General features: G+C 40.8%; 1 protein-coding gene across 6 annotated transcripts in view; it reads left to right on the top strand.

Moving 5' to 3' along the window:
* cadm3 (cell adhesion molecule 3) overlaps positions 1-25510 on the top strand; it is a 121327-nt gene that overhangs the window by 33030 nt on the left and 62787 nt on the right. For all 6 annotated transcript variants that reach the window (XM_023964910.2, XM_023964905.2, XM_023964906.2 and 3 more), the window contains exon 3: positions 13135-13284. In XM_023964910.2, coding sequence (XP_023820678.1) covers positions 13135-13284 — 150 coding nt within the window. The remainder of the gene's footprint in view (positions 1-13134; positions 13285-25510) is intronic.

Genomic DNA, 25510 nt, shown 5'->3' on the forward strand with positions numbered 1-25510 from the left:
TGCTTTAATGCCTCTTGTATATCAATTTAAAAGTTCTGCCTAATTTGATTGGATAGAAATTCTCCTGTTAGTCAAGATGTTCATGTATATCAAATTACATGTAACAGATGTCACTGAAACAAAGCAGTTCTGAACGAACAACAGCAGTATTCCCCCCACAAATGCAGCAGCAGCTTCAAACTCGTTTTGCTGACAGTGACAGCATAAAGACCTTTTAGAGTTCCAGGTTTTATCTGGGACAGTTTGAAGAGTTGAAAACCAAAATGGGATAAGAGACCACAATACTCTCCGCTCTAATCTCCAGGCAGGATGTTCTGTATGTTGTACAGATGGAGCCACTTAGACAGTGGAGTCTCCATTAACCCTACAGGACCAAGCTGAGAATTGACTGATATTGAATAGCTCATGCATGAAAGACCGTGACTCACCCTAGCCGTAGCTCCGTTTAACCATTTCACGGTTTTTCAACCTTTATTATGAAACTAATATCCTTCGAACTGTGGAAAAACCTAACTTTTTTTGTCATGAGCCGGGGTCACCCCTGGGAAGATTCCCTTCAAGATGTTTAAACCTGGCTGAAAGGATTTATTTCCACTCAATCAGAGGAGCTCCAGTGTGCTCACAGGGACATTTCCTCTGATTGGAGGAAACCCTGAAAACGTAGTAGTGTTTTCTGACATAACGCTTTTCATTTATTTGACAAATAAAGTTTGTCTATCTTGTTATTTTTGACAAAGATCCTATTTTTTCCCAAGTAGTTGTGTTTTGCTTATCATAAGACCGTTTTTTTTCACGTTTTACAAAATTGCTTTAACAAGCCATTTAACTAGAATTGAAACGCAAAGATATTGGATAATGGCACATATCTAGTTCATAATTACATAATAGTGTCGGAGTTTTGCCTCTTACGATCAGATCAAAAACCTCGTCTTCGTCTCTCATGATATCACGGTTTAAAAAGACGGAAGTCTGCGAGAGATAGCGACAATGAGCAGACCTCCAGGCTTCCAAATCCAGGTTCGGAGATCTCGGAAAATTGACTGCTCATTTTTGTAAGTGGTCTATTGGCAAAGGCTCTAAGTGCATTTGCCAAGACATTAAAGATTCCACTCCCTGTATTTTCTACTGTGTGTGCCTGCATGTGTCTGAGTGTGTGGGTAAAGATGGATTTACAGAGCCTGGTTTTATTTATGTCGTGGAGTTATTATTTGTGAGGGGTGAGGTCCATTTGAAGTGTGCGGTAAAGGCTTCATCTGTTTTGAATTAGCCTCTCTCTGCGTCTGTCTATATATCAATCTGTGAACAAAATGATGTGATTGCTGATGTAACTGTTGAAATTACATTTGTTAAATCAAAGAATGACGACTTAAATCGAAGAATGAGGTGAAAAGGAACCACAAAAAACACCACTTGTTTAAATAGTATATAATTTATAAATACAAGGTTGAGCTCTACGTTTCTTAGATAAAAAAAAAAAAAAAAAAACATGTTTTACGGAAAACCCTTGCAGTTGAAGGGTGTGCCAAGAAGCATCTGTCCAGTATGATCTTTGGTCAGATCACCGAGTCACCCCCACATCTAATACATTTCAGGCTGTTTAGTACTCCAAACTCTTGTTCATCCAAGAACAGACTTTTTATTTTTCACAAAGGATGGAGGTAACAAAACTGTCAAACTTCAATTACAGTACATTCACACAATATGCTTTTACACCTACTTGATTTGTTTTGTTGTTATAACACGGAATGTGAGGATAAAGAGGAAGTGAAAACATGTGCAAATTCTGATTTAGCAAACACCAAAGTCATGCAACTGATGTCTCCTCTAATAGCTTTTTTACATGTTTCGTAAAGCAGCAAAACATAGAAAAGCAAAAGATAGATAGAAGAAGTGAAAAGAAGCGGGGAAGCCGTTTGTCATTGCTGCATCCTTCACTTCTATTACAGTCACTTAGTGCAAAGGTCCCCAGACTCCAGGAGGGTGTGGACCACTGGTGGTCCATTTGGCACTGAGCAGTGAGACAGACCACATCAGGACTCCTGATCGTGCCAACTTCTGCCAGTATTCATTCAAGACTCCACAGCTGACACCGGTACCAGCTTTTACAGGAGGGGCGGAGGTAATGAGCAGAAGCTCCCTCATGGCCTAAACTACCTTTTAACAGGTTTAATAAGAGCAGACAAATGATGGAATTTATTACTGACCTGAAGCAGACCATCAAGAAAATGGCACCGCCCCACCACCACCACACACACACACACACACACACGCATCAACACACACACACAAACACACCTGACCCACACTCTTTGTTCTGGCTTTAAAGACACACAATCTCCCAACACGTGTAAGGAAAGAACAACTTCATTCATCTAATGTAACCATAACTAAAGCTAGTGAAAAACAGTAAAAGAGAGAGGGAAGCCCCCACAATGCACCTCTCTCACTATATGCCTATAGCAAGTAGTGTTGTTACAAAGTACAGTAGTTTTGTGTAGTTTCTGTTGTTATGCATGGTTGGTCGTAAAGGTACAGTCTGTCAGTTTCCTTGTGGCTCATGCAACTACCTTAGGTGACGTCATGAAAATGGAGCGTACCATTATCAATTACCATTACCATTATCAATATGTCTTTGCCTTTTGAAATATTTTTTCTCCCTGTGTATTGTATCTACCACAGATTTATTTCTCTGAAACAGCTGGAATGATTGTGCTCAGAACATTGGCCCACAAATATATTTAAACGTCCACATTGATGTCGGTTGCACTGAACAGCATTATTCCATACAAGTCTTGCTTTCATGGGAACAACTAAGATAACATATAATGAATAAACTTTGTATTGAAGATACCTGTCTCCTCTCAAATAAAATAGAACCAGGACCTAGCTGGGCATGGATTAGAACCAGTCAAGTTCTAGCTAGAGATTAGTTTCTCCTGCAGACCTTTACCACACAACCCATTGGCTAGGACTGACAAATGAGAGCTGTCAAGGAAAAACAAATGCCTGTACATGCAACCGCAACAATAGAAGACATCCCCTTGATTTGCATAACTGACACAGCTTAACCTTTATGTCAACAATGAGAATATGTGATATGATCACCTATCAGGGCTTCACTCCTCCAAATGTTTTACACATTTCGCTGCTCCAACACATGCAGATCCAATTTAGGTGTCACTCTCAGGCTCTTGCAGGGCTTGATGAAGAGCAGACGAGCTGAATCAGGTGTGCTGGAGTAAGGAAACGAGTAACACAGGCCGAGAAAGCAGGCACAGCAACTGGGATTGGGAAACACTATAGTCTCCAGGGAAGGGGATCACTCTGAACCAGTATGGACAGGAGGAATGATTACTAAGGCTGCCCTCAAGGATGGCACCAGGATTCCATGTATTTCTAAAATAAAATCGTTTTGCCTTTGACTTGTGAGCTCCTATCCTTCCCGTTTCTAAGCACCTAAACTATTTTCAATCATCCATTGCTCTGTTTTCTCGTTGTTTGCAGTGCCCTTCCTTGGATTTAACTCTAAAAACGCATTTTCTTTCTTTTTGTACTTTCATTCTTTTTGCCCCTTTCTAAGTCACCCTGTCAAATATCCTCATTGCTCTCATCTATCTATACATGCTTATTTCTGCCATGTCCTTCGTTCACCTCTTACTGTCCTCTTAATTCCATCCTTTCTTCCTTGTTTTCCTTGTGCTTCTCTCCATCTTTCTCACTCCACTCAGGCTCACTCCGTCTTTCACTCCCAAGCAAATCATTATTCTTTGTCTTTTGTCAGCAGTGATGCTGCTGCCCTTTGCTGCAAGCTCAACCCTTCTCCCTCCTTCGCTCACCCCATGCTCCTCTTTCTTTCTCATAGCGCCTCTCCAGCGGCAGGGTGGGGCGGCCGACTTGGCGCCTCGCTGCTGCCGCAGCTACGATGCTGCTGTTGTTGGTGGTAATGGGGGTGGGAGGGGGGTGATCTAGCTTGTGGAGGATGAGAATGAGGAGGGGGTTCGTCTGGGCTTTGAGCTAACTAAGTTTGACAGGCAGCAGGGGAAGGGTGGGGTGGCAGGGTGCAGGAGGTTGCTGGAGAGGATCTTGATTGGAGCGGATTGAGGTGCTTTTTTTGAGCTCTGCGTATCATCTGCAAGCCCACTCAGACATTAAAAAAAGTCAAGATGGAGTAAAAACTAAAGGTTAAGGAGTTTGTTTGCGCTAAGACTGCAGGCAGGGGTGCTAAAATCCCACATACGGACTCTGATCCAACGCTAACCTCCAGACCCTCCTTGCTCCGCCCACTCACAGCCCCAAAAGATTATGAGTGACTTGTTAGGCGCCCTTAAATGAAGATGACAGCACAGTTGGATGAGATTTCCAACTACTACTACTAAGTACAAAAAGCTCAAAAAAACAGTGATGGCTTTCCCCTCATCTCCTCAGGTCTGCCTCACAAACCGCAGAAATGTGCTGTAACAACCTATGGTTTGCCTTATTTTTTTCACTTTGTAAATTTTTAATTCGCACTTTAAAGCTACATTGTATGGCTCCCAGCGGGCAAGCTGAGGTGGTTGGTGGGGGGTAACGGATGGCGAGATGGATGAAAAAGAAGAAGATAATGGGGAAGGGGGGCTGGTGGACAGTAGAGGTGGGCAGAAGGACACACAAACACACACATTTACCCAGGGGGATGGGTGGTAGTCGGGGACAGCTGGGCATAGATGGATGGTGTGGGGGAGGAGGCTCTGTATGTGTTAGGGCGTGCGTGTTTGTGTGCTAGCTTACATCTCCGTGAATGTGTTCTCTGTGTGGAAAAGTGTGTGCTGCACATTTCCTAATGGAAGTCATATTTTTAAAGCACATCTTTATATTTTTATGTCATCCTGTAAATGTTATATGTGCAGAAATGTGTGTGTTTTCCTGTCTGGGTGGTTTATATGTGCACAGTCATGGGTGGAGGTGGGCATTCTTGCAGTACATTTGTGTGATGCTTGTGTGTGTGTGTAATGGCCCATGTCAAACCAAGCCGTATCAAACTACACTGTTGGTTGGGTTTCCCATCCAATGCGCAGAGCAGCAGTAGTGGCAGCACTCAATGCAGCAATACAGGGATTGGGATGCACACATATCATGGCAACACATGAAAGCAGATAGCAAACATGAAATAAAAACCATCTCATGAATCAGCATGGATGCACATTTAGGCTATAGCCAGGCGAGGTTGTAATGTGCACACATGAATCAATTCCTCCCAACAGAATAAATACAAATGTGCTGGAATGCACACTTGAAGGCCCACAAACAGACAATGCCTCAGTCACCGTAGGGTTGTTGCGGGTTTTTTGGGTGGAGGGACCCGTGGCGGGTCGTATGAAGGAGCGTCCGAATCCTAAAGGGAGCACAGGTGTATTGTGCAGTTCCCTTGTGGTTTGTGCATGTGGCATTGTCATGAAAATGGAACATACGATTGTTGTGCGTGTGGTAGGTGAATCGTGAAGTAGCTGAAAGAGTACTGAAAGTTGCACACACTTGTGATCACTTAATGGATGATGCTGTCATAAGTTGACCAAGCCAGACTCAAGTCGTTAGCGGTCAGCAAGATGTTCCTTACTGACCAGAATGTCCATATAAACTAAACTCTGATTGTCTCAGTGCCTAATCTCTACAACACCCTTAGCACTGTACACAGGTTTTGGTGTGGAGTGTAAAGTCTGTACAACACGCCTGTGTCTCACCCACTTCACCCCTACTATTTTGCTGTATACTTGTTCACTGCGACCTGTTGCCTGCAGCATACCTGTAGAACAAATGTGCATGAACATCCACCGGTGAGGGCGGTTGTGACTAAGGCTTTAGTGAGCGCCTTAAGGGTCAGTGTGGAGTGACAAACTGTGGAGTAGAATCAGAAAATGACCTCTCTACCTTCACTCCCTCAGCTCCGTGAAAAAAACCAAACTCCTCAAATGTAATTATATTAGCATATAGCAAAAAATAGCTAAGAAGTGTCACGCACAGACTTGAAGAAACCCCCCCAGAGATAATCCGAAGGAGCACTCCAAATCCACCGTAGCAGGACAGAGACAGCAAAGATAGACTGGAGGATAAGAGAAGTAAAATATTTGAGAAAGAAGAGAGGAGAATGATCAGCAGGAGGGTGAAGATTGAGCCAGATGGAAGGAAATAATGGGGGAAAGATTAAGGAAGTCAGATAAATGAGGGGGAAAGGGTTAGCACAGAGATTGCAATATTTGACATCTGTTCTTCTTCTGTTTCGTGAAACAAGTTTAAAAAAAAAAGAAAATGTTCAGTTTTTCAAAGTAATAGTTCACACCTTGTGGGAAAAAAGCTCATTTACAGAGAAAAGATGATAAGACTAATCATAAATTTAATTGCTGATTCGTGCGTAAGGCACTGTGCTGGTGTTAGAAATGAGATCTTTGTGCAAACTCTGCTAGCCTCACTGCAGGGTTTAATACGACTCCTCCCATATGTCCTGCCCCTTTATTCCAGTGGGAAACTGAAGCACCGCTGCAAAAACCTGCAATAAAATGATGTTTTCTACGGACCATTGAACAAAAAGAACAAAATGCTGCAAATCATAAGAACATCCAAAACTCCAGCAAAAGGGCACATTTACCAAATATCCATAGGGACTGTTTTCATGTGCGCAATACCATTGTAACATTAAGTGTAAAGTATATTGACAAAGTTAATACAGACAAATGTTGTTCACAGCTGCTGCAGATTGATTTTTATAGTGAGTGAACAAATCATTTTTGATTAATCATTGTTGAACATTAAATAGTAAACATGTGAGCCTTTTGGAACATACAGTCACAGCCCCATTCACACACATTCACACACTGATGGTGGCTCCACTGCCGAACACTGGCGCCAACCTATAACCACCAGGAGAACTGTGGGGTTTAGTGTCAGGGGACAATGGGCATTTGCAATCCTCTGATAGGAGGTTGACTGCTCTACATTTGCATCACACATTGCATTAACCCTTGTGCTATCCTATGGGGTCAAGATGACCATTGACGTGTTCTCCCTACCATGACAAAGGTGGATAAAGGTGGAAAGATTTCATGTAATCCATGGAAACCAGTGAAGATCACAAATCATTGAAGAAAAAAGGTTCAGAGCACTGTCTAGTGGGTCTAGATGACCCAACTCCAAATGTTAAAGTGCCTAGGATAGCACAAGGGTTAAGCAGGAAACCCAGGAAACAGTGTTATTCATGTAGTGACATCTGGTGGCAAAACTGTAGAATGCAAAAAAAAATAAAAAATTCTGCTCACACCTGTTCAAAGAAACTGTACCTTATGTGTGAAGATGAAAGCAAAGTTTTTTCTTTTTGTGTTGTAGCAAAAATTCAAACATGTTCTTGATTTTCAAAACAAATTTCTCTGTACGATCTGTGATTATGGAACGTTTGAGTAAATTTGCAATATCTCAAAAGAAAAGCAGAGAGAGATGAGCACTTGGGCACAGGGAAAGGCTCAGCCAGGAACTTAAGGATTCACAGCAGGCAAAGCCAAATTGTGAAGTTTGTGTCTGCGCTACAAATAGTAGCTCTGACAAAAATAGTAGCAGTTAGCTTCCTTTTTCTTGTAAAAATGTCTCAATTGTACAGATTTTTTCAGCTGGCTATCATTTAAAAAGTTAGTCACTTAGAATTCTCTACTATTACTAATAAGCCAAACATGTTCATCTGTTACGCTTAGATTTAAACTTCTGTAAATAAATTTTTGTTTATCAATAACCTGACTTGTTGAAGTAAAAATGCAATGTAAATCTTGATTAATGAATAATGAATATTGATATTGTTTTGCCAGTCTGGATTTATTTTCAAGTTTTTGGTGCAGGAAATGCAGCAACGGGGCCAATTACAGCTGTAGAAAGTGCACACAGGCAGTTGTGGCCTTCATGGATGTCTTGTTGATTTAATACAAGCACAGAGTCCCTTTGGAGGACTGCAGGGCAGTCACTCAGCCGTCTACAGGAAGAGGAGTACAAAATCAATTCCACGGACAAGTTTATGTGGTCACAATAAAGTAATGGGGGTACAGCCACTCTATGATTATGACATTTCTACAGGGACCCTCCTCACACAACGGGGTTGATCGCTACTATGCATGAGTGCACAAAATTTACCATCTGACATCCCAGCTGAGCTTTCCGTGGCTGTGCCCCCTGCTGATCCAATTTACCTCCAATATCAGATGCTTGTGAGGCAGAGAAAACTCACTTTAATGGGATTTACCTGTAAAACTATAGAAAACACTAAACAATACTATTTTGTATTAATGCTCATAGGTTTTTAAATCTATAACTTTTAGCTCTCAAAACATTTTTATTCAGACTTCTCACAATAATTTAGAGATATTGTTGATAGAATTGGTCTAAATTGTCATTATTAATATTCATATAAAAAAGTGACCATGTCAATAGCAGGTATTTCCACTATTCTCTGCAATGACAGTTCGACAGCGACGCCTCGTGATGTTATTCTGAGGTTCCAGTCTTTGAGTGCACTTCTGCCAGGTCACTTGTTTTTAACATTTAGATGCTTTCTGAAGTTTGGGAAAATCCAGCAGGTTTGGTTGATTTCATTCATTCACAAACAAAAATGAAGATTTTTAAAAAGCAAACCTAACTCAAAAAAATGTAAACTTAAAAAAAGCGTTTCCATTTAAAGTTCCTAAAGACAGAAGGGACTCCTTTGTTGATGTTTGATAAGCAGACTGTTGTAACACTATGTGATGCTTTTTACCATCAACTCCTGTGCTCCTCACAAAGAGCACAAATAAGAACCTATTTCTTTCATAATAAATACATTCATATTTTTCCATCCTCCTCACTGAAGAGCCCTCCAGCTCCTCACACTCACTCTGTTTTCTCACTAGCTCCTCACACTCAGATTCCCACCCTGTTTGCTTCCAAGTTTCCTCTTCTCCATCCATCTTTCTCTCTCTGTCCTCCCCATTACCTGCTTTGATTTGGCCTCCTTTCTCCCTGTGCGTTCTTCTCTCACCATGTTGGGGACTGAGGAGAGTGTAAATTGTGTTGCTTTAAATACTCGTGTCTTCCTCCGGCTTACAGCTTGGAGTGGAGATAAAAGAAGGAACGTGGCGAATATAAAAGTCACAGCGTTAACGTTGACATCGCTCAGGAAATTGATAGGCCTTTGGTGTGAGGAATTTAGGCTGACTTAACCGTTTAAACTTTAACTGAACCACATTTGCCTTCTTTAACTTTGCCGTTGAGAAGCTTCAAAGATAAGAACAGCTGTAGCTGGATCCCAGGCTTACTGAGGTCACAAACTTGTGGTGAGTAACTGTGGAGACTTTGAGCCAATCGGTATTTGCAAAAGATTGGGTTTGGTTTGCCACAATACAGTTTCTCATGAAGCGTCCAAACAACACAAACATTTTCATCAACTCACGGCAGAATCTTTCTGTCTCCATGCCATTACCCCCAACCACCAAGCCCACCCGCCCCATCTTTAGAGAATATCTTGAGTATTTGCTCCGTTTGACAAATGATCCTAAAGCAGTTATAGTCTCCCCACTGTTCTCCCACTAAATTAAGCTTGTCTTTAATTAATTTCTGACCAATAAAGCTGACAAAGTTGCTGTGCTTGCATGCATTATTGAATCTTTAGATTTAGGGTGCAGACTGCCCTTTCATCCTAATTAAAACACTCCATATCTTAAAGGCCTAACATCTAAGATCATTTATTAGCCTAATAGAACTAACATAAAAGCATTGTGTTCAAACTACAACCCAAGTTTGAACTCAAAGAGCTGAAAACTAAAACATTTAACCCTTGTGGTATCCTAGGCACTTTAACATTGGGAGTTGGGTCATCTAGACCCACTAGACAGTGCTCTGAACCTTTTTTCTTCAATGATTTGTGATCTTCAATGGTGTCCATGGATTACATGAAATCTTTCCACCTTTATCCACCTTTGTCATGGTAGGGAGAACACGTCAGTGTAAGGGGGGGGTCATCTAAGATAGCACAAGGGATAACCTAGAGATGCCTCTGTATAAAGAGCACAAACCAGGTTGTTTCTATAACCTTTAACTTATTAGTAACAGAATATTATTATTATTATTTTAATCAGCCAAAACTTCTTCTAGGTAAAAAGCAGCATCATTAGCATATTATAAAACTTTTATATCTGGGTTTCTAATTCAGACAAAAGTGAACAAACAAACAATCAGCCATTTGACCGTTCAGTAAAGTGTTGCGGTTTCCAGACTTGCTCATGTCAATCGCAGCACTTCCCCCTTTTGTGTCCCTGAGATATGAAAATGTTCATGAAAGTGTATCAAAAAAATCTTGCCTCAAAGTAATGGCAAATCCACCACGAGTGTCTGAAGCCTGTCTTGAACTGCTCAGCATTTAGTCAGAAAGTGTGTGAAATACTAGCTTTATATTTCTGATCATAGACACAAAAAAAGATGGAAATTTCAAGCACAACTGTCGCACAACACAAGAGAGTCACAGAGAGTCCAAGACATATTTGTGCAGTGCCAATGTAATGTGATTTAAGACAAAAATTCAAATTCTTTTCAGAATTCTGATCTCTCCAACTATTTGTAAGCTTTTGCAGTCAACCAAAAACCAATATTACTTCATTGTCCATTCTGCCAATGTTAGGTGCATATTGAAAATAGACACACTGTGAATCAAAATATCACCTTGAGTTTAAAATTGAAAGAAAAACACACCTTTTTCATGAGCGTTTGACTCTTGAAAACCTAATTAAAGATAAGTCAAATCCCTGTCTGCTGAGCTGCTGAGCTTTAGATCTACCTCCAATATTCCTGCCACGCAAAAAAATGATGATTACAGCAGCAGCTCTGACAGACTATTGAAGAAACTGGTTTGGCTTATTGGCTGATTTTGTGAAAAAATAAATAAAAAAAGAGGTTTAAATTAATATTGTGGAAGCCAAGTTAATCTACTCTGTCTCAAAGATTCTCCAGAGAACCAAATGAGTACATGTGCGTCTTCTGAAAATCCTTTTAATCATCCAACATAAATGAGATAATTATGTTGTTATTTGGCTTTCATAGGATTCATAAAAACAAAAAGTTATTTGGCAAGCACACCTAAATATGGCACAGTGCTTTCATGAATAAAAAGGTGGGAGTGAATGAACGGAGGTCAAAGATTTTGATAACTCCACTCGTCTTTTTCAAAGAAAGGCTCTTCACTGAGGAGTGTTTAACTAACTCCTGATGCATTCTACTACCTGAACAAATGTCACACGTGGCTTGTTTTCGCCTTGATATACCAGCACTGCAACCAAGATACAACCTAAATTTGGAGAACTAGTCAGAGCTCATTGCGGTTGGCTTGATGAGTGATGCCCAGGGACAGCCAATTTGCTCTAAGTGTTCATGCCAAGTGGAGGAGCTCATGCGATCAGCCGCAAGAATTAGCCCTAGACGCTATTAACGGAGACACTAATCCACGGTGCACTTGACCGCATATTCAGCCCAGGCCATCTCCGTGCATTGACTCACCACAAGGTCAGGATTGCATTAAAAGACAGGAAACAGCTCAGGAGACTTCCTGTCACGCAGGGTTAAAGGAGTCCACTGAAAAGCATCAGCCAAACCTTAAAAGCTGTTATCGCTCTCAATCCTTACAGCCCAGGGGCAAATCTAAAGTTACTTTTCCTTTTCTAATAATTGCTGTGTTCTGATGCTGAACCAATCTTCCAGCTTTAAAGAAATGTCTGCTCCTGTAGGCTCCTCACATAACATCTACTTCAAATATGTGTCTGTGCTTCTACAAAGTTTTTTTTTCTCACCTCCTCCTCTGCATCCACTCTTCATGTGCTCCTCCCTCCCCTCATGTCTTGCTGCTAGAGCACACTTAAGCAGATGTTCTTGCAAAAAAAAAAGAAAAATCAACTAAGATGCCAGTGCAAGGATGTGATAACACCCCATGCTGCATCTAAACCTGTCTCCCACTTGACAATTTAGTTCCAATTAAGCTATTTATACACGCCATGTTTTCAGGGGCGACGGAATCGCTTTGAGACTTATCTTCTTGTGAGATGTTCTCTCCTTTTACTTGGTCTTGTTGTCAGTTTTGCCAGATTTTTGTTTTGCCTGAGATTAATTTGAATAAGCCCTGGCATGTTTAGAGAGAGCAGAGACAGCAGAGCGCGGTCAGGTGCACTTGAGGCTTCAAAAAGCCAAAAAGGTATTTACGTCCATCATCAGTTGTCATAACAAAGGCTGCACATGTGTGTGTACATCGCCTGCTCTGGTACGGCAAAATGCAACCTTCCCTGAATGCAGAGTGAAATTAGGCTGCATCATCATCCGTTATCAAGGGAGCACCGTTAAATACAGTAATTTGAGTCAATTTGAATACTGTTACACACCCAGACAGTTCACTCATGATTGGTTTTCCAGTTTCAGCTGCAGCCTTTGAAATCTCGTCATTATGAGGGGTCATTTGTATTCTCATTCTCCTTTCCTCTGACCTGCTCATTTCCATAATGCCTGTCTCATTTGAGCTTGTACTGTCGCCAACGATTCAAATGCTTGCAGTTTAAAACCGATACTGGTATTGACAAAAGAGGGTCACAAAGCCATTAGAGGCGCAAGTTTGGACTCTTGTTGTGTCTTTGACCTGTGGAGAGCAGCTGTCTGCCACAGTCTCTTCATCTTTGCCAGTCCCTCAGGTCCTGCAGTCTCCTGATGCCAGAGCAGCTACTGACTCATGGCTCCTACATTGGCCTAGCAGACATACAACCAGAGAGCCATTTGTCAGCTTTTTTGTCTCTCTGACAGGGTGTCTGTGTGTGTGTGTGTGTGTGTGTGTGTGTGTGCTTGCTGTGTGCACTCAGAAAGACAGATAGAGATATACAGATAATCTGACAAGCAAAGAAAGAGATGGGGCATGGGGGGCGGTAAGATGGAGAGAAAGAGAAGGGTTGAGGCGAGTAAAGCGTTTGCTGGGTTTATCAGCTTTTGTATCAGTTTGGGCTGCTGTCTTTGCTGCTGTTTTCATATGAATGTGGTTTTTCTTAGATATCTTCTTGTCTGTTTTTTTGTTTGTTTATTGTTTCCTCCATCACAGTGAGTTTTTCTCTCCTTTTTTGCCACATACAGACGAAGACCCCTTGCAGCCTGTGACCTCTGATGAGACTGTGCCCGTTGGGGGCACAGTGACACTAACATGCCGGGTGGCAGAGTCCGATAATTCATCTCTGCAGTGGTCCAACACGGCACAGCAAACTCTGTACTTTGGGGGAAAAAGAGGTAAGAAAGGCTAAAGAATCACAACATTTTGCAAAGCATTTTAGAATCCTGGTCCAATCCTCTTTTGTTCTATTGTTAAATCCTTCCCAGTGGTCTTTGAATTCCGAATATTTAGGCAAAATCAAAAAATCTGTTTTCCACAACATAGTTTCTGCAGAGCGGCAGGAGTTCATCAGAAATTTGCCTCTGAGTTGTCCTGCTAGTTTACAGCCCCTCACACCCCCTGTGAAGCTATCCATCCACACAATTCTTTTTTATACTGTATTTATCCCACAAAGGGAAATTTCTCTTCACGTTTCACCCAGATGGGTGAAACCACTGAGGTGTAAAGGACCCCCATGCTCAGCATTGATATGGTAACTGCCCCCCTCCGGAAATTGAACCCTTGTTTCCTGCGCGGTAGCCTTCTACCTTACCAACCAAGCTACCCAGCCATGAGGGCACATGCATCTATTTGTCTGCTTATGGATGCATCAGAATGGAGCAGAGCAGGGAGCTTATGGCCCACTGATTGTAGTTTGTACGTAAGAACTAAAAGCTTTTTCAAACGGCATTTTTTATCAACTCCTGATCCACGCCAATTTGAAAAGAGAAATACTTAGAAACACAATTTTATTCCTAACTTTCTCTAAATATCATGAGAAAAATATTGCAAGAACATGTTAAAAACACCAAAAACACAATTTTCATTGGAGTAGGTCTTTAAAAGTTTGTGGAAAAAGTCATAAAAACAAACAGGAACCAAAGTCTCCCTCTTATGGAACTCATGTTCTTTGAGTTTTTGTCATCCATGTCTGGCATTTTTCTTTTCAAAGAGAACAAATTTAATGAAATCATTTCATTTTTGAATTTCTGAGTATTTTTCCTTCTGTTAAATTGCTGTCAATCAAACTGTTGCACAGACGCTCGGTTTGAATTAATGAGCTGTTGTGATAATAATAATGGATTGGGTTTTTCTGGGCTTTTCCAGACACTCAAAGCGCTAACAATATGTCCCTTATTCATTCATGCTTGATGATGGTAACTACTGATGTGGCCACAGCTGCCCTGGGGCAGACTGACAGAGGCGTGGCTGCTAGTTCACGCCTGCAGCCCCTCAGACCATCACCGGGACATTCACACACCAGTAGAGCAACACTGGAGGAAGGGAGGGTGAAGTTTCTTGCCCAAGGACAAAAAGCCTATTAGCTGGGGGGGGGTCACTTAAAGTCCCAAATATGTTTTCCGTATTTGTGTTCTCTCTGACCGAGTGAAGGCTTGCTGTCCTGAGTGAACCAGAGAGGATAGAAATAAAAACAAGAGTAAAATCAGGGGAGCTTTTTTATTGTGGCCTTTATGAAAATAATCATAACATAAAATTTAAGAGACCCGAGCAGGCTGGCTCCCCATCCCGCAGTGGGTCTCTGTCCTCTGTCTGGCCGCCAACTCTCCCCGGGGAGCCGCCATAGTGAACGGGATGCCTCCAGCTCCATGGACCCTGTGACAGAGTGTCCAGGGTGTACCTGCCTTCACCCACCAATAGCTGGGACGGGTACTGTTGGGTGCCTTGGTTCAAACTGGTACCAAATTGCGCTGCAACGCTGAAATCGCTGCGCCCGTCATTCAGAATTTTACCGCAGGACCTCAGATGGCGTCTGTACCATTGACCTAACATTGAAACTGGCCGCCTCTGCTGCAAATTGTGTTTGTTGTGAAGGCAGCTTAACTGTAACCCGTAATCCTAAACTTTACCTTCCTCTGGGTCCATGTGGCCAAGAAAAAGGTTTAACACTGACCGCACGGATTTGGAAAATTACGTGTGAATAGTCACTTTCTTTCTGGCATTTCATTTAATTTGCTGTTCAAGTGAATTGAACAATCTGCATGTGCTAGAATCACATCAGTACTGAGCCACAGCCAGTGCTACTTGTAGCCTAAATTCTAATGTCATTCGAAGCATTTTTCATGGACTTATCAAATTTCTTTTTTGTCTATAATTTTATCAAACAGCATGGTCTGGTACAGACATTTCTTTTGTCATTTTGCACATTGTTCAAAAAGTGTCGACTTGGAACCAGAAATATGTTACTTTTCACGGTTTCTTTATCGCTAAATAGAAACTTTGGAGAATAGAGACTGTCAGTCGGTGTCATTTGTGTCCCCTCCCCCCTTGTGTCAAGCTCTTCAAGATGCACCGTATTTGAAATATGACAAAAATGTTACAGGCGGACTTTAAAGGAAATTCCTCAAACTTATTTTAAAAAAGCATTGATTGCATCTTGGCACAAAACAGAAAAATGTCTGGCACTACTTTTTATGGTGGTGAACGACTTAATGATCAAAAACCTAGAGCAAACAACATCCTTGCAGGAGTTTTATTTATAAACTCCACACACAGAGGATGAAGAGTGATCAGACTTCAACCAATTGTTGCATCTCCTTCTGTGTTAAGCGATGCAGAGACCAATGTCTACTTCCAGTTTAGCTTTGGTGATCACAACAGATATGACAGCAGATGGTTTGTTACTAAAGAGAACCATCTGTGACGCCGATTCTGGAAAGTTGATGGAAAATAGTTCTCATTTTCAAACGTTGGCAAGTGGATAAATGAACATCTGCCCATTATCTTCTGATTCTGGTTGGTTTCATTCATTCAGATCAATGGTCCACGGCCATTTGGTAATCCTCAGAGCCATTTCGAAAAAAGGGGGAAACCTTTGGTTTCCACAATACAGGTATCCATTCAAGTGGATTCCTCAATTCGTTTGTGATTCATACTATGCCAGCATTTTTGTAAAAAGCTGAACTTGGCCAAGAAATTCAGCAAAAGCCGACTACATTTAGTCTTCTAGAACAGTGATATGTCTGAAATTACTTCATCTCCAGATATAATAATTTTTTATGCAAATACAGTTGACATGTGTTCCATACATTTGTTTGGCTGATCTCTGTTAAGGTAACCAGATTCTATCCATGGTTAGGCGTCTGACCCTGAACGCACACACCTTTCAGAGGAAAAAAAACTCCATCTCTGCAGGCGGAGTGCGGCGCTCAGTTTAGTGTGCAGTGATGAATGTAACAGAGGATGTTTGATTGTTCTGCATGTCAGTCAAGTGACGTCCTTCATGGCGAGGATGATGTTTGGCTGCTGGCATTTTCCCCCCCAAAAAAAGATCAATTTTGGGGTTTATTTGATTTTCATGGGCCGCAATCTACCCACATTTCCCTCGGTCGACCGCGACTGACGTATTAGACATGCCTGGTTTAAGGTGAAGCCAGACAGCAATCTGATTGGTCAATTAGGGAATGTAATTTCCACTTCCATCTATCCATTTTCTAAACGCGTTTAATCCCTTTCAGGGTCACAGGTTTTCCTTTGGGCAAAGGGCAGGTGCACCCTGGTCACATGTTACACAAGGTCACATGGTCACATTCACACATATGTACAATGTGGAGTTATCAATGAACGGATGCAGGATTTGAGCAATCTACCATGTAACCCTCTGCAATTTCCACTTGACATAAAATCCCTTGAAAAAGGAAGGCATGTAAATGTTGTTTACTCTGTCACTTTCATAAGATACTGGAGTATTTAAATAGCGGGTCAGGCTATGCACTATGCAGCACGCACTCTTGAAAAGGTTAATTTGGGACAAACAAAGTCCATCTAACATGACGGCAAAAATGATGGAAACACGTCAATAAATTGATCATATCGCACAACCACGAATAACCTACACTTAAAGTCTAAGCTCCAAACATTAATTTAAAAGACATTTGGTTTCCATCATCTTGATTCAGTCCATGTGAGGGTCATTTTCTGTTGAGGAGTTAACAATTACAAAGATTTCTGCTTCTGCAGACAAGAAACCATACTTTGAAGGCCAAGAGCTTCATAGCTTCACAGTGTAATGCAACAAGCATATTTATGTGGTATCGTTGGGAAGTAAAGCGCTCAAAAAAGGCAAAAACAGAAAAACGGAATACAAACAATCCTCGGAGTGTGAAGAGCGGAAATCAATGTTTGCAACTGTGGCAGACACTCCTATAGATGAAGCATCTCTGCTTTTGTTCCGACCTATTTTTCTGAGGGTTGATAGACATCAATCGACCCTTAGTCTCAGCTTTATTTTTTAACCTGCATTTATGCCGTCTATAGTTGAAATAATAACAGTAATTTATTGTTTGACACGACAATCACACACAGCTTAACAAATCAATGAAGCCAAACAACTTCAACAGAAGTTTGCAGCCTGATGAGCCTAAATGAGCGATGCACCCAGTGGTCTGACTCTATGTCTGGAAGCAGACAGAGGTTGGAGGTAGGGATGTCTCAATCAGGTGATTTGGCCCCGATTGAAGTCCGAGTCATTTGATTGGTGTTTGCTGGTTGAACCAACACGCACTGACGTCATCGCCCCGCCTCCCCGCTGGAAATGCTGACTGGAATTGAATTATGATACACCTTTCGAAGGGTGGATGTCAAAACTAAAATGCAATCCCCTCTTTGCATTTTCGCTTTAATTAAGTGACAGAATAAGCGGCTTTTAAGTAGAAAATGAAAAAGCATTTTGGTGGATTGCTTTTTCTTTTTAAACAAGTGCAGCTTCATTTTCCAAATGAAAATGCATTTCTGTGAATTCATTTTAATTGTCAAATTAGACATTTCTAATTGAATTTTGCTACACATTTAACAGATAATTTTTTGAAAATGAAATGTCAAATACCATTTTATTTGTCGTTTTAATGAAGTGACAGAATTGGCGTTGTTGAAGAAGAGATTTTGAAGGATTGCTTTTTCTTTTTAATTTTGAGTAAACAAATGCAGCTTCATTTTGAAGATGAAAATGCATTTCTGGTGTTAACTTCTATTTTTAATTATGCCACAGAAATGCTTCCATAGTAGGCAGCATCGAGAGAAGAAAGAAAAACCAGATCTTTTTTCTGTTGAAATGTCTTTGTAGGTCATTATATGAGGTACGACAAAATGAAAGTTACACTTGCTGTCAGTTTTAAACCTTTATTAAAAGACTTTTGAGCACAGAAGTCCAAATCTGTGAATATCTCGCTAACTTTACTTACAGTAACTGTTTTTGTGGACCTCCTGCTCAAACTAGTGTCGTATCGTGCTGCGCTTTACGACAAATAAAATATCGTGATCTGTTCATGATAAGCAGACTTCCACTAGAGTATTTATCTGTGATGTTAGGCTTAAAATATAAAGTGCTGATCATAATAATGAGGATAAAACAAAATATCCAATTCCTGATCTGGATGTAAAGATGTAACAGCCGATTTTGATCGAGTCTGAAACCTTGTGATTGGGCCTGATTTGTTGTGACCGGATCGGGACCTCCCTAGTTGAAGGGACACAGATGTCTTTACTGCAGACACTAGGTTCCAACAGTGTAAATAGAGAAGAAACCATAAAAAATAAGGGAGCTGGAGGAAGACAAACTAGGAGGCTTACATGTTGTTACTCACTTGCAGGGGAGAGCAGAATATAGCACTTCAGGTGTAGCCTCTGGTTTGGAGAAAGTTGGAGAGGTGAGGGGGAGGGAAGGAGAGGAAGCCGGTCATTGCAGTGCTCCAGCGTGCACTGCAGATTCTGCACTTTGAAAATAAGAGAGCTGAGATTCAAAGTGGCGAGCTGAGGATGGAGAGAGCCTCACCCCTTCACCATTTCTTCTCTTCAAAGTGCAGCAAATGGGCAGAGAAAAGAAGGCAACCATCCTGTCCTCCATGATAAACAGCAGTAATTCTGTTATTGATGTACAGAGGTAAATATGCCCTGAAGAAAATGAAAGAGAAACATTAAGGGAAGACAAAAGGCAGGATAATCAACGTGTACATGTTCTTCATTCAAATCTTATTTCAGTCCACCATTTCTTAACTGTCAGAAGGAAATCCAAAACTCACATTGTAAAAAATGCAACATCTAAAAAGAAATTGATTACATTCTGGCGCCTCTTTTATTCAGCTCAATCTTAAAAGAAACAAAAAAGAAGTCTGTTTTCAAACATGCGTTTTTTGTTGGTTTAGCTCTAAGAAGTCCTCCAAAGGAAAAACAGAAAGTAGAAAATGGTGCAGTCTAACGTTGTTAATCTTGTGAAGAGAACCAGTTCATTTCCAATCAATTAGTTATGTAGCGTAAAGAGGCCAAATTTGAAATGAAAGTAAGTGTAAGAATAAAATGGAAAAACATAATGGAAGTAAATGGGCCTTGAACTTTCATCTCCCGGTAAATGCCTTCAAGCTGATTTATACCTACTTCCTTTTCATGTCCTCTTTGAAATTGGACTATTCTCCAAATAATGCTCGGAGTAAATTCCAATAAATAAAATTCAATTACTCTGAATACACAATGCTGTAGACAAACATCCTTATCACACATTTATTCTCTGTTATTTGTCAAAATTATTCATTTTGTATGTATGTAGTATGTAATAAACAATTTAAAGCTAAAATGGTCAAATGTTAAATGCTGAGTATTTCAATGGAGCTGTTCATCAAAGACCAAATCCCTTTCTAAAGGCAAATTTGCAGTACATAAAATCAGTACAGGTGAGAAAGTTAGGAGAGTCATAAGTGGAAATATATTCATCTTTAAAGGATTTGTGAAGAGAAACCCTTTAAAGCATGAAACACCAATGTAAAATGGTTTTGTGGTCATTACCAAACACCATTTTTCAGAGACTAATTGTCTCTGAGTCTCTGTGAGCCAGCATCGCCGACTTGCGTTTGAACCTGGGGTTGTTAAGATAGCACCATTTTTACTTATGTTGCAAAATGCCAAGCAAAGTTGAGCAAGAGACAGGCTGAGGTACTTTGCTGCAGAGAGACAGTTGGTCATTAATCATGATTCCCCCCTTTTTGCAGACTTTATTAAAAAGAGGGTTAAAGAGCCCTTTTCCTTTTCAGCTGGAAAGACTGATTTAGAGAGATAACGCATCACACTTTGACAGGTTTTAAGGGGATGTGAATTGGCTTAACAAGGGAGAAAAGAAGACAAAAAAAAGTCACCTTGGTTTATTGTTTGGGGTAAGTGGTACCGGTAGTTGGGTATCATCCTTGTGAAATAGCGCTGGGCGATACGGCCTAAAAATGAAATCTCCGATTTTACTTTTTTAAATTTGATTTCCGATTTTCCCCCCCGACCCCACAAGATATAAACTAGAGCTGTGACGGTGTGGGATTTGTGATCACCGCGGTGATGAAGCAGCAGGAGTCGCGGTCAACCGTAGACCCCCCCCATCGCCGCCGAAAACAAAATCCCCCGGCGGTCGCGTCGCAAATGAATACCTGTACAAGTAATAAATACAACGCAGTATTCTTTATTAACAAATAACAGTAACGAGTAACAACTAACTATCTAACTGATGAACTAACTGTATAGGTGTTGTAGAATGACTATGTGTGTGTGTCAGCACACTGTGTGTGAAGGAGGAATGAGCGCGTGCCCCGCGACAGTGAGTTAGAGCACGCTCAAGTGTTGGCGGCGCGCGTTCATGTGTGGTGTTACGGAGTGAAGGAGAACAGTAATAAAAGGTTTCCCTCAGGTGTTGGAATGGGTTTGTGGTGCTGCTGCCTGTGACTGTGATGGGCTTTAGGCAAATGTTGCAGCATGGGGGGGGTCTCTTCCTCCACGTCTGTGGCAGTAAACCCATACCAGTTTCAAACAACAGATGATTTTATCCTTTTTTTGTAGCCATGTTGTGGCTTGCTGTTTCGTGTGTGCTATGATGTTGTTGTTTGTCGCTTGCCATACCGCCATGTGAAACTAACATTAAGGAAGCTCTGGAGAGCCAAAAATGCGCCATTACACAGAAACTCCATTTAGTTATTTTTTAAATCGCCCGTAACAAAAAATTTGAATTAATTAATTCAATCGATGTTTCGCCCAGGCCTATGTGAAATTATGTGAAAAATTATTGGAAATACAGGCCGAGGTCTTTAGAGTAGGTATAGAAGAGCTGCAAAAACTGGTCTCTGACTTATTTATTTAAGGTGTTATGGTAATGATGTATACTTGTTGAGCGCTTGTCTACCGTCCTCGAATGCCCAAAGCGCTTTACAATCTCATTCACACACACATTCACACACACATTCACTCACTGATGGCGGTTCCGCAGCAGAACACTAACAAGTAATTAAACCCCTTTTGAAAAACTTAAAGGGCCTAAATCATGCTATTCTTAAACTTTTCAGAGAAAACTACATCCATTTATATGTTAATATGTTACCTTTGGCAGCTCCTTTTCTTACTTGGAAGTTGGAGACCCTGATCTCTGAGGCACCGGCTTTCACTCTGTGTGGGTGCCGCCCATTTCATGATGTCACCCTAGAGCCGTTATCGGCAGCGTGTCTGCGTCTCGGCCACAAGAACAAGCAACAAACTTTTGCAAAGATGGATGTGCATGGAGTCTTTCGTGAAGAAAGTGTGTGTGTGAAGTGTGTGTGTGTGTGTGTTAGCCTAGGGGCGGTGCTGACAGTGCAGACTCTTTCTAAAAGGGGCTGTTCTTCACTTCTCTACGTCACAATGTGAGAACTCGCTTGTTTTCGTGGATCGGGAGGCGCTGGTGCCCAGAGAGCAGGCTTTTAGAGGAATCCTCAGAAAAGCCTAAATGGATCAAAATACCACTTTGTGGTTGTTTTTTGGGAGGAATGAACATCACAATACACTTTAAGTCTTTTGGTATTTAATCATTTCAATTTGTCATGTAGTGTATGTTTAAGAGCTAAGATGTCTATTCATGATTAAGAGTAATTATAGTTCAATTACTTACATGTGGATGTGGATTTATGCATATATTTAAATATTTTACAATCAATACCTGCTAATTATCCTAAGTTTAATATATCTATATGTATGTATATCTATATATATATATCATTTTTTTTGTCTTCCTTAGTTTTAGTTTTAGTTTTGATTGCTTGAAATAAACAATTTCCAAATCCAATGTATGCAGTTGCAAACATTTGGATGCACAATGAGATATTTCAAACTGACCACATTTCTGTAGGTGTTTAGTGAATTATGTACTGTCAATCTAAAAACCTTTGATTCGTTCCACCTAAAATAGTGGCAGAACATGTCTGCATTGAACTCTTAGACTATAGGAATGCCAAACAACAGGAGTACTATTGATTTGGGGCTGCTTAATTATTTATGCTTGTATCTGACTGAGAAGAAAAGATGAGGATAAAACAATTCTGACATTTTTAATGAAGCCATAGCATGCAGCCCTGTAAAAGAAAGCATAAAGAGCCTGCAAGAAAGGTCTTAAATGCTCCATGTTTGAAATAATAAGTGGAGACAGAGCAGCTAGTCGTCTGTGCAGGTGGTCTGAGCAGCAAAGTTTAAACAGCCTGATCCAGAAAGGTAAGAGTGAGGGCAACTCAAGAGCATGAATGAGTCAGAAGAAGAAAGGGAGAGCTTGCTATTAAAGGAAGGAAGATAGAGAGAAAACTGAACCATCAGCCATCACATTCCAGTTCAGCTCAGTGTGGATCAGATTGTAGAGGAAGGAAAGGATGGACATCATACTGAGAGCTAACAGCATACAGTGATGACTGACAACTGCTCGCCGCTGGAGGAACTGAAAAACAGGAGCCAAGAATAGTCATAAATGAAGAACTGATCATTTTTTTCTTTTTTACTGTACTTTGAACGTTGTCTCAACATGGAACCAATCTAAGACATGAGGAGCTGTCTTGACTAAAGGCAATTTAAGTCCACTGTGCATGTAAAATTAATAAAAAAGTTGGTATATTTGTAAGGAACAGAGACAACATATATTGAAATCAAATCAGAAAACAAATTAGAAATAAAAAACAGCAAGTACCTTTTCATGAATAATGTAAATTATTCTGATCCAAACGAGTGGCTTTCATATACCAGATGCTGTATTAGTTCAGCAACAAATTCAAACCAAGTCAGTCCTGTTTTGGATTGTTTTTATTTTAGCAAAAGTTTGCCTGATTTTTGTAGAACATTGTGGGTATGTGTCAGAAGTCAGGGTTCTGTCTCCCCCTCTGGTCACCGGCGGGAACTGTCCCCAGAGTTCTAGCCACACAACAACTCCCAGCAACCCCAGTGCACACCTCCTGGATGCTGCACACCTGACTCTCATTCATTCATCAACCACAGCATATTAAAACTCAGTGCAAAGTGTTGTTTTTCCCACTCTGCCTTACTTACTGAGTGGTGTATTTGGACCTGATTTTCTGTCTCCTGGCCCAGTTTCTGATTCTGTTTGCCTGTCCCGACCCTTGCCTGGATCCTGATTACCCCTGTCTCTCCTCTTATGATCTCATGCCTGCCTGACCCTGATTTAGCTTTGCTGAGCTAATAAAACCTTTCACATTTGGATCCAGCCGTCTGCCTGTTCTTGTGACAATATCAGTCAAATTCATCTCCACTGCATGAGATGGGAAGGCTCGGAAAAACAAAGAAATTGCAAGTTGCCCCATATAAAAGCCACACGACCAGAAGCTGAAAGCATACATTCCTCTATGAAAAATTAATAGCTAAATTACTGGAAGAGAAAGAAACAAGTTTGGTTTCAGTGGTGCAAAACTAATGAGAGGACTCTAACTATAGGGAACTGCCAGGACAAAGATAATACAAAAAAGGAAATTAATTGTTAAGGGACATAAAGCCCAGTTGTGTTTATTAAAGCACTGAGAAGAAGTTTTCTATACTAATCCAGTCTTGCCTTAACCTGAGCAGGAACATTCAGTGCAAAGTAACATGCCAGTCGTTGGCAGGAATGAACGATTTAATAACTGTGGCCTTTACATGATGTTTTAATACATTCCAATGCCTTAATTCTGGATAATTTATTTTTAAGACGTTTTTAAAGACCCGCTGATGCCCTGGAGAAGACGAGAGCTCAGATGGGTGCAAGAGTGGGAAAAAGACGACTAATAGAGGAGATTAGACAGCTAGGAAAGCAGAAAAAACAGATGGGTTCCTGCTTTTTTACGCCAAGCAAAAAAGAAATAATAAATTATTATTGTAAAAATGCTTCCAGATAAGAGAAGTTTGCTTTTATTTGTTGTTCTCATCCTCAATGACTTCAGATGGCTCAAACCTAAAAGTGGTTCTGTTTGTAGCCAGCGATTCATCTTATAATCAAAAAAATGTTAAAGATGTATACAAAACTCAATATTTCTTTGTGATAATCTAATGGATGGTATGACATCTTTTTTGTAAACTTAAAAAAAAAATCTGTTCTTTGATTAAAATACAAATCTGATATTCTCCAGACGGACCTCAGTGTGAACAGGCAGCTCACACCTATCTTTGAAATGCGCCACACTTACTCATCAATCTTCACTAATCTGCTTTGGCACGAAGCTTTACCAATAATAAATCTATAAATTGAAACTTTTCTCATGACTTTATCATCTCACATAACATAAGGGTATTTATTTCTTTTTTCTGCTCTCAGCTTTAAAGTTCCACTCAAATATGTTTGGAGCTGTTTTTTTTTTTTTTTTTTTTTTTTTTTTTTTCTTTTTAACTTGTCCTGTCCAACAGCTAGGCAGACAGATGAGAGCTGAGGGCCTCTTGGGTTGGACATATTTTACTTTAACAAGAGGGGTTATTAATCTTCAGACAAACCAAAGGTATGTCTGAATAAACCCCTTTTGTAATTGAGGCCAAACTTTATTAATTTCAAACATGTCTGAAAATCTTTGGTGTTGGACCGGACGGAAAAGGAAAGAGGGGAAGAAGAAAGAGGGACGTTAGAGAGAGGGGGGGTAGGGGGTGATAATAGGAGGGGAAGGGGGATAAGACCATGAAGCAGCATAAAGCAACAAGTTTACTGGTTGTTAATCATTATGGTAAGGTTCAAATGTAAAAAAAAAACAAAAAAAAAGGGCGGAGCCTGTCCACACACACACTCAAATGTTATAAACACACTTGTTAGTTGCAAAAATGTCCACCTGTCGACATGTACACAAAACAGATAGTGTTCACACGCATACTTATGCCTTAAAACCAACTAGTGTGAAATATTTCAGTCATTCAGTCTGTTGAGCTGACACCTGTGCTCAGGTGAGTGTTTATGTTCTTCTAAAATGGATGGTGGAACGTGAAAAGAAGGAGGGAGAGTGCCCAGCCATCCCCACCCCAAGACCCCCACCGCACCAGCAGCGGCAGCCGGACTCCCCCCAACACCACACGGGAACCGGCAGGGAACAACCGCCGCCCGGGCGACCAAGCCCGCCACCCAGG

This window comes from Oryzias latipes, chromosome 17 (assembly GCF_053564925.1).
Source record: "Oryzias latipes strain Hd-rR chromosome 17, Olatipes_Hd-rR_3.1".
NCBI lineage: Eukaryota > Metazoa > Chordata > Actinopteri > Beloniformes > Adrianichthyidae > Oryzias > Oryzias latipes.